The sequence below is a fragment of the Cydia splendana genome, chromosome 6 (genome assembly GCF_910591565.1).
Source record: "Cydia splendana chromosome 6, ilCydSple1.2, whole genome shotgun sequence".
NCBI lineage: Eukaryota > Metazoa > Arthropoda > Insecta > Lepidoptera > Tortricidae > Cydia > Cydia splendana.
Genome location: NC_085965.1, coordinates 14,733,057 through 14,745,601, shown reverse-complemented (window position 1 = coordinate 14,745,601; position 12,545 = coordinate 14,733,057). Strand labels below are relative to the sequence as shown.

Genomic DNA, 12,545 nt, shown 5'->3' with positions numbered 1-12,545 from the left:
AGAAATGACCACTCCCGTTGGCTCTTAACCTTCAATATGTGTTAGCACATAATTAGGTTACGTTAGCATACAAAATCCTCGCACATTACACCTAAAGTAACAAAAAACATGAATATCACCACTTCATTTCGCTGACTTCCTACATTTACATATTTAAATTAAAACACCCTGTTACCGTGTTATTCAAAACAATGTGGGGAGGGTTGCCCTTAATTAAACGTAAACAAATGGCTGAAGTAAAAAACATTTTGGCTAATAATAACGTGAAGAGCCTCTTTGCGTACATATGTTTTTTATACCACGTCGCGTTAGTAGCAAACAAGCATACGGGCCGCCTGATGATAAGCGGTCACCGTAGCCTATGGACATACATATGGCGCATGATGCGCATTGTGGCTGAAGTAAAAACAGCTGATAATAAGTAGCGTTGAAAATGTCAGAAATAATCAAATGTTTTTTTCGGGAATTTATGAAATTTTCGTTTTTTTCGGATTTTTAAAGAAAAAGAAACAATATGTCATTAAAGTAAATGACACGACTGTGACAACTGAACTGAACTGACACCGATCCGATGTCAAGGGCAAAGTAAGTCTATATAATCAAAATAATCATTCACCTACGTCACGAGCCTTTTGGCGTATAAATATACATAACATAATCATAACCTCAACGTGTAATAAGACTAATAAGTATAAGAGAAGCTATCAAATAATAATTTGTAACTTAATTTTACTTACCTCACCACCATATGCAAGAATGAAGACCTCTCCTCAGGGTCCTCGACGATGATCGGTAGCTCACGAAGATGATGCTGGTTCGCTAAAAATTTAACCGGGGCCCGTTTTCAAAAGCTTGTAACTTGTAATACAAGTGGAAGTCCCTTTCTAACAAAAGCTGTCAAAAAGTGAAATCCGCTTGTATTACAAGTTACAAGCTCTTGAGAAACGGACCCCAGATAGTCGGTCGATCCTGAGGGGCTACCGCGAAAACCGAAATTCGTAAATTGCGGGGATCTTTCTCTTTTACTCCAATGAAGGCGAAATTAGAGTGACAGAGAAAAATGCCCGCAATTTGCGAACTTTGATTTTCGCGGTTATAGCCCTGTTGTCCCAAGCTAAAACTTTTGGCTTGTACCATCGCCCGCACTGTTAACTGTACATCGGTGGACCTTAAAACAGTCCGCCGGACGGTATCGGCCTGTCAGTTATTCGGAATTGTCAAAATTTTGTTCTAACTGACAGGCCGATACCGTCCGGCGGACTGTTAATCAGTGGGCCCCTTTATGCCTTTTGTAATAAAGTCCACCGATGTATAGTTAGGAGTGTTGCTGTTTGTACTCGCCACTCTAAAACCTTTTTGTCCAGCGGTATACAATGGACAAATCCCTACTATACAGTCTCACTGCCTAAAGTCTGGCAAGCTGGTATATTAGGGATTATTAGATGCGGAATTTTAACTAAAGCATGCAATTTATACCTCTATGAAATAAATTTGTGGTAAGTGATAACTGATTGGTTGTGAGATTTATAGTGATAACTATGCAGATATCAGTTTTAACGTCAACGCATACGCATCATTGTGACTAGCACCATGCCTTGTATTGGCTCTTTCATTCAACCGTAAATCGTTGCCTTGGCATCTAGCTAATGTCATGCCTTTAGATATTCACAGCACTTTCATTAGTGAAATGTTGGATTCGAGTCGATTTCGAAATTTGAATTGATTATATGATTTTATACTCGTTTACTGTTAAAAAAATATTATGCAATTTTGTTGAAATTTGTACTACCTGCCACATGTGGCTGTGGATGACGTGTTGTTAATAACTTTTTAAATTGATTACATTTCAGCATCCTTTGATCTCTTTTCTACAGTTGAATAGGTACAAAATCCTTAAAAACGTTTGCATTCGCTATTGAAATTTAAGCGATTATCACTGGTAGCGAAATATAATAATACATATTATAATAAAGCAAAAATTCATTTTTACACCCATTCCCTGAACTGCAATAAATCAAGACGGTGCGTACCCTGAGTTACGTATGAACGTAGGTCTAGCGTTAAATTTTTGAACCATTTAAATTTTATCTTCACTTGCTTCCAGAAGTTTGGGGAGTTATCTTGTATTTTTATTATACAATTAGTTTAGTGGGGTTACTTTGATAGATTTAAAACGGCCATAGAATTACCATTATTCATTATTTACTGAAAATGTTCCTGTAACTAGTTAGATTACTATATATTCATATTCACCTACTGTAAAAAATCTCGCATAAATATATATAATGGCTTAAAAACTAGAATTTTAAAGTCGCCCCTACATTTGAAAGTCACCCCGGTCAATGGTACCTAAATAAAGTTTGTTAGATATACATTTTGTTTAATTCTTTCTCCTCCTAATAGCTTTCCTTCAGCAAGGTTCAGACACCGTAATGATTAATTTATATTCGATTTACTTATTTTCTTTGTTATCATGGCTGTACCAATTTTGAACAAGCCGGAACTTTCCATCTCATTTAAAATCCATCTCTTTTTGCCCTTTAAAAACTGCATATGTTACAATAAATGTCAGAAATCCGGGCAGCAACGTTGATTTTGACATTTAAGGCAATAATGCCGCACTGCAATGCTGGTTCAGTCTGGAATCCGAACAGTTTACCTTTAAGTTAGTTCTGTTTGAAGTTTTCTATACACGATCGTCCATGACAAAGCAGTAGGTAATACGCGTTGGTTCGAATGATGCGGTCTGACATTGGCTGATAAGCGAACCGGTTTGTTATCAGCCGATGTCAGATCGCATCATTCGTAACAAGAGACGGTGAGCGGAGGTAGCACTCTAAGTTTGCTTATTTCTCTATGATTTTTATAAGGCTTTCATCATAGAACTTTGAAGAAATATAAGGTTTGAATATGCCATAGGGATATAGCAAGTACATTAAGCTTTAAAGTATTTTACAATTACGAATATACACAGTAAAAACGCATAACATTAACTCACACTAAAAAGTGATTGACCTCCCAATCTTAGTAAAGCATACATTTCATGAAGTATTTAACGATCAATTTACGTTACACATTTATCCACTTTCCTTGTTTCTGTGCTCTATCAGCCATTTTGTGACGTGATTAGAACGTACAATGCGTCACTACCGTTGCAGCAGTAACCCTGCAGCAGCAAAACTGCTGCTGTCGCCATCTGAAAGTAACCTTAATAGTAAAAATAAAACAAAATACTTTGTGCATATAATTTAATGTTTAATCGATGTAACACATAAAAAGTTTTCTGTACAGACCTTAATTATTTTCTTAAAATATCAAATAATGTATTCTAAACAGTAATTTAAATGTCAGTCATTTTTTTTTTAAATAGAGCCTTTGTGCACCACATGACGATACGTTTTACAAATAACTGGTACTTTACTATATTTTCATAGAACTGATATTTTTAGTAGGGATGTAAAGTAAACCCAAGTTACAAATAAATTAATTAAATTAAAGGTGACAGTCCATTTCTAACGACAGCAGCACTACCATTCATTTTACTATGGAAATTGACAATAACACCGACGCGTTCGTACTAGTAGTGCAGCTGCGGTCAGAAATGGAATGTTACCCTTAGTGTGTCCACTACCTAAAGAGCTGACTTTTCATTTAGATATGAATTATATCGAGCATCTTAAAAAACGCGTTTTCCTTTTTTTAACAATGTAAGATAATGATTTAAATATTTTAAATAGATAATACCTGTCCAAATCGACCTTGGAGTCAATTTAGTTGAAGAGCCCTGGCGTTTGTAAATAAGAGCATTTGAGGACTGTTGAAATTTTTTTTATGATGTAAATGCGTACTCTGTTTCAAGCCTTTATGTTTCTATGGAACAAATGGAAAGCATTATCTAAACCGATTCATGTATTCACGTGGCACAGTTGGCTAAATACAGGATGTTTTTTTAATGTCTGACCATAGACACTCCGCGAGGTAATTAAATAAACAGATGTCGTATGGCGGAGCATTAAAAAAACTGTCTTTACTGAGACGACTACATTAAACGTATTACTTGTATTTACTTAGATAGAATATACATGTGAAGAGCGGTGGGAGTATAGGATATGACCAAACGGCGACCATCATAAAGGCTAGTAAAAAAATATAATATCTAATTTCGATATTATATTTTGTGATAATATTCTCAGTTAACCGTAACCACTTCAAATTAAATAGCAGAATCTAATTTCGGATGTGTCTGCATCTAACAACATACTGATACAGTCTACATAAACATAAAAACCAGTTAAACGCATAAACTCTTGGTTAATATAATCAAATCCATTTGCTAGCAAACAATTTCGGGCCGGGAATTTCAATTTCTTATGAGTAGGGTCGATACAATATTATAAGCAAAGCTTCGCCATACCTAGTAGAACCGTATTAACCGGTCGAGTACATTTCCATACAAATTGATAACCTCGGGCACGATAGGGAAAGGTTAGTAAGGAAATATTCAAGGGGGTGAAGTGGTTGACGCTTTGTGGCTAATAATTGTATTTACTTGAGTTTGTATCGATCAAATGTCATCCCAAACCCAGGAACCGATACTGATTTTATTTCTTGTTCTGAAATAGTTTTGAATTTGATCTGTCAACTGTCAAAAGTGACATTTCTGGACCAGGCAGCAGACAGATGAAATCCATAAAAGTTGCAGAATAAGAAATTTATATCAGAACCCGGCTCCTGGCCGTTGCTCCTTAGTGCACAAAAGTTCTTTAGTATGTCATCCGCGCCTGACTGTGACAGGTTCCACATTTTGGCTACGCTTGAGAATTCTAGCATAAAAGTACAATAAAATGCAGTCTCCTTATTTCGGTTGGGTCTCCTTAATCCGATCGTTTTGCCCAATTATTCTTACACACGTCTGCAGGGTGTTTGACGGTGACTTTCAATAATCGATAAAGTTATACACTAAAGATAAAGAAAATTAGAAACAAACCCGCAACAAAATTCTTAGGCAAAGTAATTTGAAAAAAAAAAAAAAAAGATAACAAAATGTGAAACGAATCAGGAATGACCGTAGCTTTAAGTTATTTATTAAAACACTTTCACGCCTGATATTTCTGCGGCGAAGCGTATCATTGAATATTTACCTTATCTGCTTGCAAGAAAATTTTGTTTCTGAAAACAACAATATTTAAATAGGCGCGCCAAAGTTTTAATTGAAAATTGGCGAAGTTTGTTATTGAACGTAAAATAGAAGGTAGTCGAGTAATACATATTTAATGTCATCGATCAGTAAAGTGTAAATGTATATGTATCATCAATAAACTCAATTCACAACTACAACTTCAAATCCTCAACTAAGTATAAGAATTAATTTCACAACAAGTAAACTCTCCATATTGATTATTTAACTAGACAGAATTCTCTCAGACATAATGTATTTCATATTCCTAAAATCTAATAGAATTCTGTAGCGTTCATTACGAAAGATCTTCTATTAATATCACAGTATCACAGTGTTAAAAGTAGGACATTGTTCATAATCCACTAAGTCCTATATTCACTTCACTACATTGCACTAAAAACAATAAGTTCTAGATACGTCCGTACCTTGGTGTTCTTGTTGTCACCCAAAGTAGTACTGGGCGTTGGAATATCGATATAAACTCCTGGTGTTAGGGTCCGTCTCGTTTTGCACTTGGACGCGAGGCAGTGTTTTGACCGCTACACCGCGACCTAACGTGCCGTGGGGCATAGTTCGGAGCGGTATTTCTATGGGGAATTCGGCAACCTGCCCGTACATGTTAGTGCTGACGTGAGGGTAGGTATTGGGCACAGGTCGGCCGACGTACCGATTGATTTTCGGACTGAGAGCGACGTCGGTGAATTGCATTTCTGGCTTCAAGCCAGAATCAACGGTATCGACCGGGACAGATAAACTGGTGATGTTGATGTCGTTATCGACCTCTGATATGCTGTCGTTGAAGCCGTTGGGGATCTCAGTGCTGGCGGAGACGTCGGGGCCCTTGGGGCGGTCGCGGCTTCTCTTGCGGATCACGCACCGCGCTACCACTGCGATGATGCACAGAAACATGGCTCCGGCCACTCCAGCAATGATATACGCATACATTGTGGTGAATATATCTGAAAAGTAAATCTTGATCATTTTCTGTTTGACACATGCTAACTAAGAAATACGCTGCTTCAATTAACTTTACAAAGGAAAAAGTAATGAACTAACACAATGTTATTAATTGGCTAAAATTTACTTTATAAAGGCAAAACAATAAATTGGAACCTATCTGCGTTTACTTAAGTTTCCCATCTAAACAGAGAGCTGCATAGCATTGTCTGTTCTCTTTACAGGAACAACATAAATATCAAGATTTTCTTAAGCGACGTTTAAAATAGTCGACTTTCTCTGCGCTGAGCGTAATGCATTATTTATAGCCACTTTTAAGTTAGAAACTGTTTATTTTTTACCACTAATGTCAGTTTCATACCAGCTTATGCTGCGCTGAATGCGAAATATTCATTTCCGCTATACCAAGTGTTTTAATCGTGATTTCACGTAATTTCATTTAACGTTAGATACCAAATAGCAACTAACCCATCAAGTGGCATTTTTGAGTTGTTGGAATTTCGATTTTTAATCAAATTTCAAATTTAATTGGCATATTTTCCGGGAGCCGGTTCCCTGCCACCAAAGGGTCGTACGTTTGTTTAAATAAAAATGACTTGTATAAAAAAATAAAAAAAAACAATCATCATTAAAGTGTTTTCACATTTCTTGCTACCCACGTATAATATGAAAGAGTTTGAAGGACTAATACAATCTGTTACATCGAAACCTCTTAAAATAATTAAAATTAACGGCAACATTTTATAATTTCCGACGGTCTATTTTAGTGCAAATTTACAGATCACGTGTCTTATCCGCTAAGTGAAGCATAAAAATTCGACTCATAGTCGCTATACATCGGGGTTTCTTTAAAAGTTTAGGGAAAACGCTAATTTCAGTGACTTTCACTTTTACGATGTACCTTTTCATATATAAATAAATAAAAAGTTGTTCGCGGTAAACGTGGAATGTTGAGTAAATATGGTGTAGAATGCAACGAAAGCCCACTTGCACCATTCCACTAGCCCGGGATTAAGCGGTTAAACCGTTAACCTAGTGTCAAATTGTACTGGTAACCATGGTAACGCCAGGTTTAACCGGTTAACCCCGCGTTAGTGGAATGGTGCAAGTGGGCCTAAGTGTTGTAGCTTGCAGCGTAGAACTAATAAAATAGCGTTGTTGAATTTCGGCAAACGTGGCATGATGTGGAATTTAAGGAAGGTACCTACCTAATCTATGACATTCGTGATTCCTCAAATTCTTTCCCACCCACAGCTTTTTATTGAACATAAGCACAATCCCGGAAGCGTTAAATCTAAGCCCAATCACGAGATAGGAATTAATTTCTTACTCTTCTGAATAAAAACATCTTATTGAAAAAAATTATAATTCAAAACTCGTGTTCAATTCAAATATGTAGGAGTCTTGAAAAAAAGCTTATTTTTTTGTTATTCTAGTCCCGGTCTACCCTACTTCATGAGCCAATTAATTATTTTACCCTAAATACACTCTTCCTAATTATAAAATGTCAGCCCCGATATTAAGATTTCAGAAAATGAAGCTCATTAGATTCTAATAAATCATTAAACTGATCTCAAACAACAGACACGACTGTTTGAACTTGGAAATCACTTGAAATGATGAATAATTGCCATGATGGTGCTATTTAATTGATAAATATTGGTTTTATAATTTTACGGCACTTTCAAATATCATATTGCGGTGTACGATTGAAATTTGAAACATAATACCTATTACGAGGTTTTATTTTCATTTGTTCTTTATTACAATTAATACATATTTAATTGTACCTAATGGGACCTATTGCACACTTTTCTGGTCGTAATGAAAACTTTTATTTTTACCCGACTGCCGAAGGAGGCTTATATTTTTCGAGCATATAACAAAATAAGTATGTAAGGTGTATTCGGGTAATACCGAATGTCGGATAATTCCGAAATTCAGATGAAAATCACCCTTAATTCCATCATAATAAAAGTCTCTTTTCGGAATTATCCGACAGTTTTCGACATTCGGAATTACCCGAGTAAACCTTACTAACATAATAATAAAGCTAGCTAATTTATATTTAGATATGGAAAACTAGCTTGTAACACTGACAGCCGAGTTAAAGCGTTCGGCATCTCGTATACCGTGAGGTTTTTGAACTACACGAAGTATCATTTTTGATATTTAGCAGTATTTCTTTGGTGACGAAGAACAAGCCTTGTTAAATAACACTTTAAACTCTCGCGTTTTGTACACATATTTAATTACACAAACGGGTCTACCGCGATATAATTTCATTGTTTTTACCTTTAATTCCGACGTTTCAGCTGAGTTGCACCAGCTGTGGTCACGGAAAGACCACAACTGGGAAGATCTTTCCGTGACCACAGCTGGTGCAACTCAGCTGAAACGTCGGAATTAAAGGTAAAAACAATGAAATTATATCGCGGTAGACCCGTTTGTGTAATTAAATATAAGCCTTGTTAATTTTCTGAGTTATAGAGGTCAAATGTCACTTTCTAAATTTAATTCCATATTAGGAAAGCCTTACCATCATTGGTACCATCTCTCTCAGGTCTAGGTGAAGGTGCGGGTTCGCTTCTGACGATGCTAGTGACATTGGCAGCAGTGGCTACGGAAGGGCGAGGAGGCACGGCTGCGACCGCCGGCGCGGGCGGAACTGCGGACTCCCCCCACCATCGGTCGTTGGATTCATCTGCAATTGTGATTGTATGAGACTGGGGTTGCAAACTATGTAGTGGATCGATCGACTATATTGTGTTCAGCCCTGATTAGGAAGCCGGCGATGCCGGATTAGCAAATGTGCTAAGCGAATAGTATTGCTGGCTGTACATAAAACACAATTCTTCATAAGCCAATTTACTCCATTTGAATAGTTACTTATTTAATTTATTGAATAATATATTACGGGCTACGAACTTTGATATAATATATCAATTTACAGTAGGTTAATATATTCACATTTGAATCCTATTATTAATAAAACAGAGTTACTACAGGTCAATGCATTTTAACACAATCTCAATTTACAAGTGCTGTAATGAATTCGGATTTAGCGAATGAATGTTCGTGGTCTCAACATTTTGTAGACAATCTAAAGCACAGTTCTGTTACTACTGAGGGCCCGATTCGGATTTTGAAATAGACATCTATTAGACATCTTTTAGACATCACCAAGATAGGATAACGATATGTTTAAGATCTAACTGTCAAATTTGACATTTGCGCGATTCTGGAGATACTGTTGAACGATTTCCACAGGATATGACTTAGAGATCCAATTCACATCTAATAGATATCTTACTCTATCTAACGTAAAAGTGACATTGGTTGCCCGAATCGCGCTTCAAAAGAGAACTAGTTGATATCTAAACTATAACGTATCTAGAATGGATCTAGTACGTGTCGTCTCTTGTGAATATCTTGAAGTTCGAATACGGCAGTGAGTGCTTTCCTATATACAGCCAGCGACGTCGGGTGAAGTGGCGCGACGTTGCATGACTTGGCTCGACATATGTGGCGACATGGCGCGTAGTTTCTAATATTTATGGCCCGATTCCAGAGTTGGGCAAAAATTAACTTAAATAAGAATAAGAATAATAACAGAAATTTTATTCTTATTCAAATCGATTTGAATTAGAATAATTCTTGCACTAGTTATTTTAGAATAAAATTAAGGGAAATAAATCATGTGACTTTTATTTTAAATGCGGAATAAAAACCAGAATAATTATTCTAGAAGTGGGACTATTCTAACTAAGGTTTTATTCAATTAAAATGTTATTTAGAATTAAGTTAATTTAGACTGGAGGAAACCGGCCTGTTTCGAAAAAAGTCGTCGACATCTCTTCTAAATACCTAAAACTGGTATGGTTGTGTTCCTCGTGATCTCTAGGATACGAATTGACCGGTTTTAGTTTATGGAGGGGGGGACGGGTCGAAAAAAAGGGGGGCAAAGATGGCGGCCGACCATCATTGATATTTGTTCACATCTTGAGTCCTATGGGACCGATCGGTTCGTGTGATGTGTCGTTTGAAAGAGTATTAAACGTGCTATTATTGTTTCATAATAACCGTAGTCATAACTGTAGTCGTTAACAAAATATTTTAAATTTTTTGATTTTTTACCGTGCATGGATGGCATAAGTACTGATTATATATGCGTCTAACTTAATAAATTACAACTATACCGCAATTATTTTATTACAAAATATACGACACATTTCATTAGCTTACCAAAAACATAAGTTTTATTGGTGTATGATAGTATATAACCAAGTAATACCGAATTTTGTTCAGCATGGGTCACTACGCACGGTCACGTAAATGGCGGGCGACCGACGTCAACTTTTCATTATTTCTCGGGTTCTAATTTATTTATCAATTGCTGATAGGTACCATTTGAAAGGTTATTAAACGTACTATAATTGGTTTCAAATAACTGTAGTCATAACTTTAGTAATTTACAAAATATTTTAAAATATATGATTTTTTTACCGTGCATGGATGGCATAAGTACTGATAACATATGCGTCTAACTCAAAAAATTATAACTTTACTCCAATAATGTTCGTACAAAATGGACGTGAAATTTAATTAGCTTTCCAAAAATATAAGTTTTATTGGTGTATGATATTATATAACCAAGTAATTACGAATTTTGTTCAGCATGGGTCACTAAGCGCTGTCACGTAAATGGCGGGCGACCGGCGTCAACTTTTCATTGTTTCTCGGGTTCTATTTTATTGATTAGTTGGTAATAGATACCATTTGAAAGAATATTATACGTACTATAACTGGTTTCAATAACTGTAGTCATAACTTTAGTCATTTTCAAAATAATTGAAAACATATGATTTTTTACCGTGGATGCACATGAGTACTGCTAAAACATGCTTCTAACTCAATAAATTATAACTTTACCGTAATTAATGTAATTACAAAATATACGAGACATTTCATAAGCTTTCCAAAAACATAAGTTTTATTGGTGTATGACATTATATAAGCAAGTAATAATGAATTTTGTTCAGCATGGGTCACTGCGCACCGTCATATAAATCCCAACAAACAATTAGGCAACACTTAGCACCTATTTTCTTACCTAAAGACATAGCCTTGCTCTAGAATAGCTACATATTTAGTCTTAGTTTACAGTTTGCAGGCTCTGGTGACATAAAAGTGTTTAAAAGGTTCATAGTCTATAGATTTAAGATCTACAGTAGCTGTTTAGGGCGCTATAATGCATGTTAAGCTGCTAGTGTTATAGCTTATAGCTCAAAGTGAATTGAACAACCTTAACATCTATATGAGTAATAAACTAATAATCTGCAATTTGCACTTAAGGTTCTAAACGTGTGATAAAGTCTTCTACTTATAGCTTTTTATATTGCAATCGTTACTTAACTCTCTTGTATGGCTTACAGTCGAACAGAGATGTTATGAGTCGGACGAGCGTTATTTAAATATCGTAGTACTCTCTAATCTCATAACTGTCAATACAGTCATATTTATAAGCTAAAACTACAATGCCAAACGTCAATGAATCAATAGGTAAGCAAAACCTATAACACTGTGACTGTGAAATAAAATAGTAAATAAATGTAGATATTTTACTATATTGGCCTAATGTTACTATTACTATACTTAAAACCGGACTTCACGGATAGTTATTGTTCACTGTTTCCAAAATTAACCAAATAACAACACAGATATTAAGTACTTTATATGCAGTGGTCTTGCAATCATGAAAGCTACGAACTTAAGGATGTTATGAGTTATGAACCTAGAACTGGGCTTTTGTCAAAACATATTTAAGTTTCCTGTGATAAAAGACAAAACGAATAAACCATCATTTATATCGATATTTCATAACAGAACCTCACATTTTGGATAGGTACCTACATTATAAAATGTACTGTCAAACAATAATAGATTGCTACTGGTCTACCAGGCGCTCGCCGCTTGCTTGCTTGGCGAAATTGGTCCTGGCTTACATATATGTTTATAATTGTACGGTAACTAAACAATATTTATGGAAAGTTAATAAAAAGTTTGTTGATTTTATTCTAAAAATTTCACGCTATATTTACTACAATATCTCTTTCTCAAATTATTACAGTCACTAAGCGAACCTCTTAGGTAAAAATTAAACATTTTCTTTAATTGTTTTAAAATTGTTAATTTTGGGCCTCAGATTTCAAACAATCGAGTATTCACAGAAAATTTAATATGCTTGCAAATGGTATCCACCAAGTATCAGAAAAATAGGACCGGAAATATAATGAAAACTCAACGATGGCCGGGCTCTATTTACGTGACGGTGCACAGTACCCATGCTGAACAAAATTCATGATTACTTACTTAGTTATACAACATTATACAGCAATAAAACTTATAT

At 35.5% G+C, this 12,545-nt stretch overlaps 1 protein-coding gene across 3 annotated transcripts in view; it reads right to left on the bottom strand.

The window, feature by feature from the left end:
- Positions 1–4,701: 4,701 nt before the first annotated feature.
- LOC134791691 (protein eva-1-like) overlaps positions 4,702–12,545 on the bottom strand; it is a 117,919-nt gene continuing 110,075 nt past the window's right edge. Inside the window, exons 7-8 of one of the 3 annotated variants that reach the window (XM_063762795.1) lie at positions 8,676–8,840; positions 4,702–6,138 (exon numbers count right to left, since the gene is read on the bottom strand). In XM_063762795.1, coding sequence (XP_063618865.1) covers positions 5,621–6,138; positions 8,676–8,840 — 683 coding nt within the window. In that variant the 3' untranslated portion in view covers positions 4,702–5,620. The remainder of the gene's footprint in view (positions 6,139–8,675; positions 8,841–12,545) is intronic. The other 2 variants (XM_063762794.1, XM_063762792.1) reach the window with 2 other exon arrangements.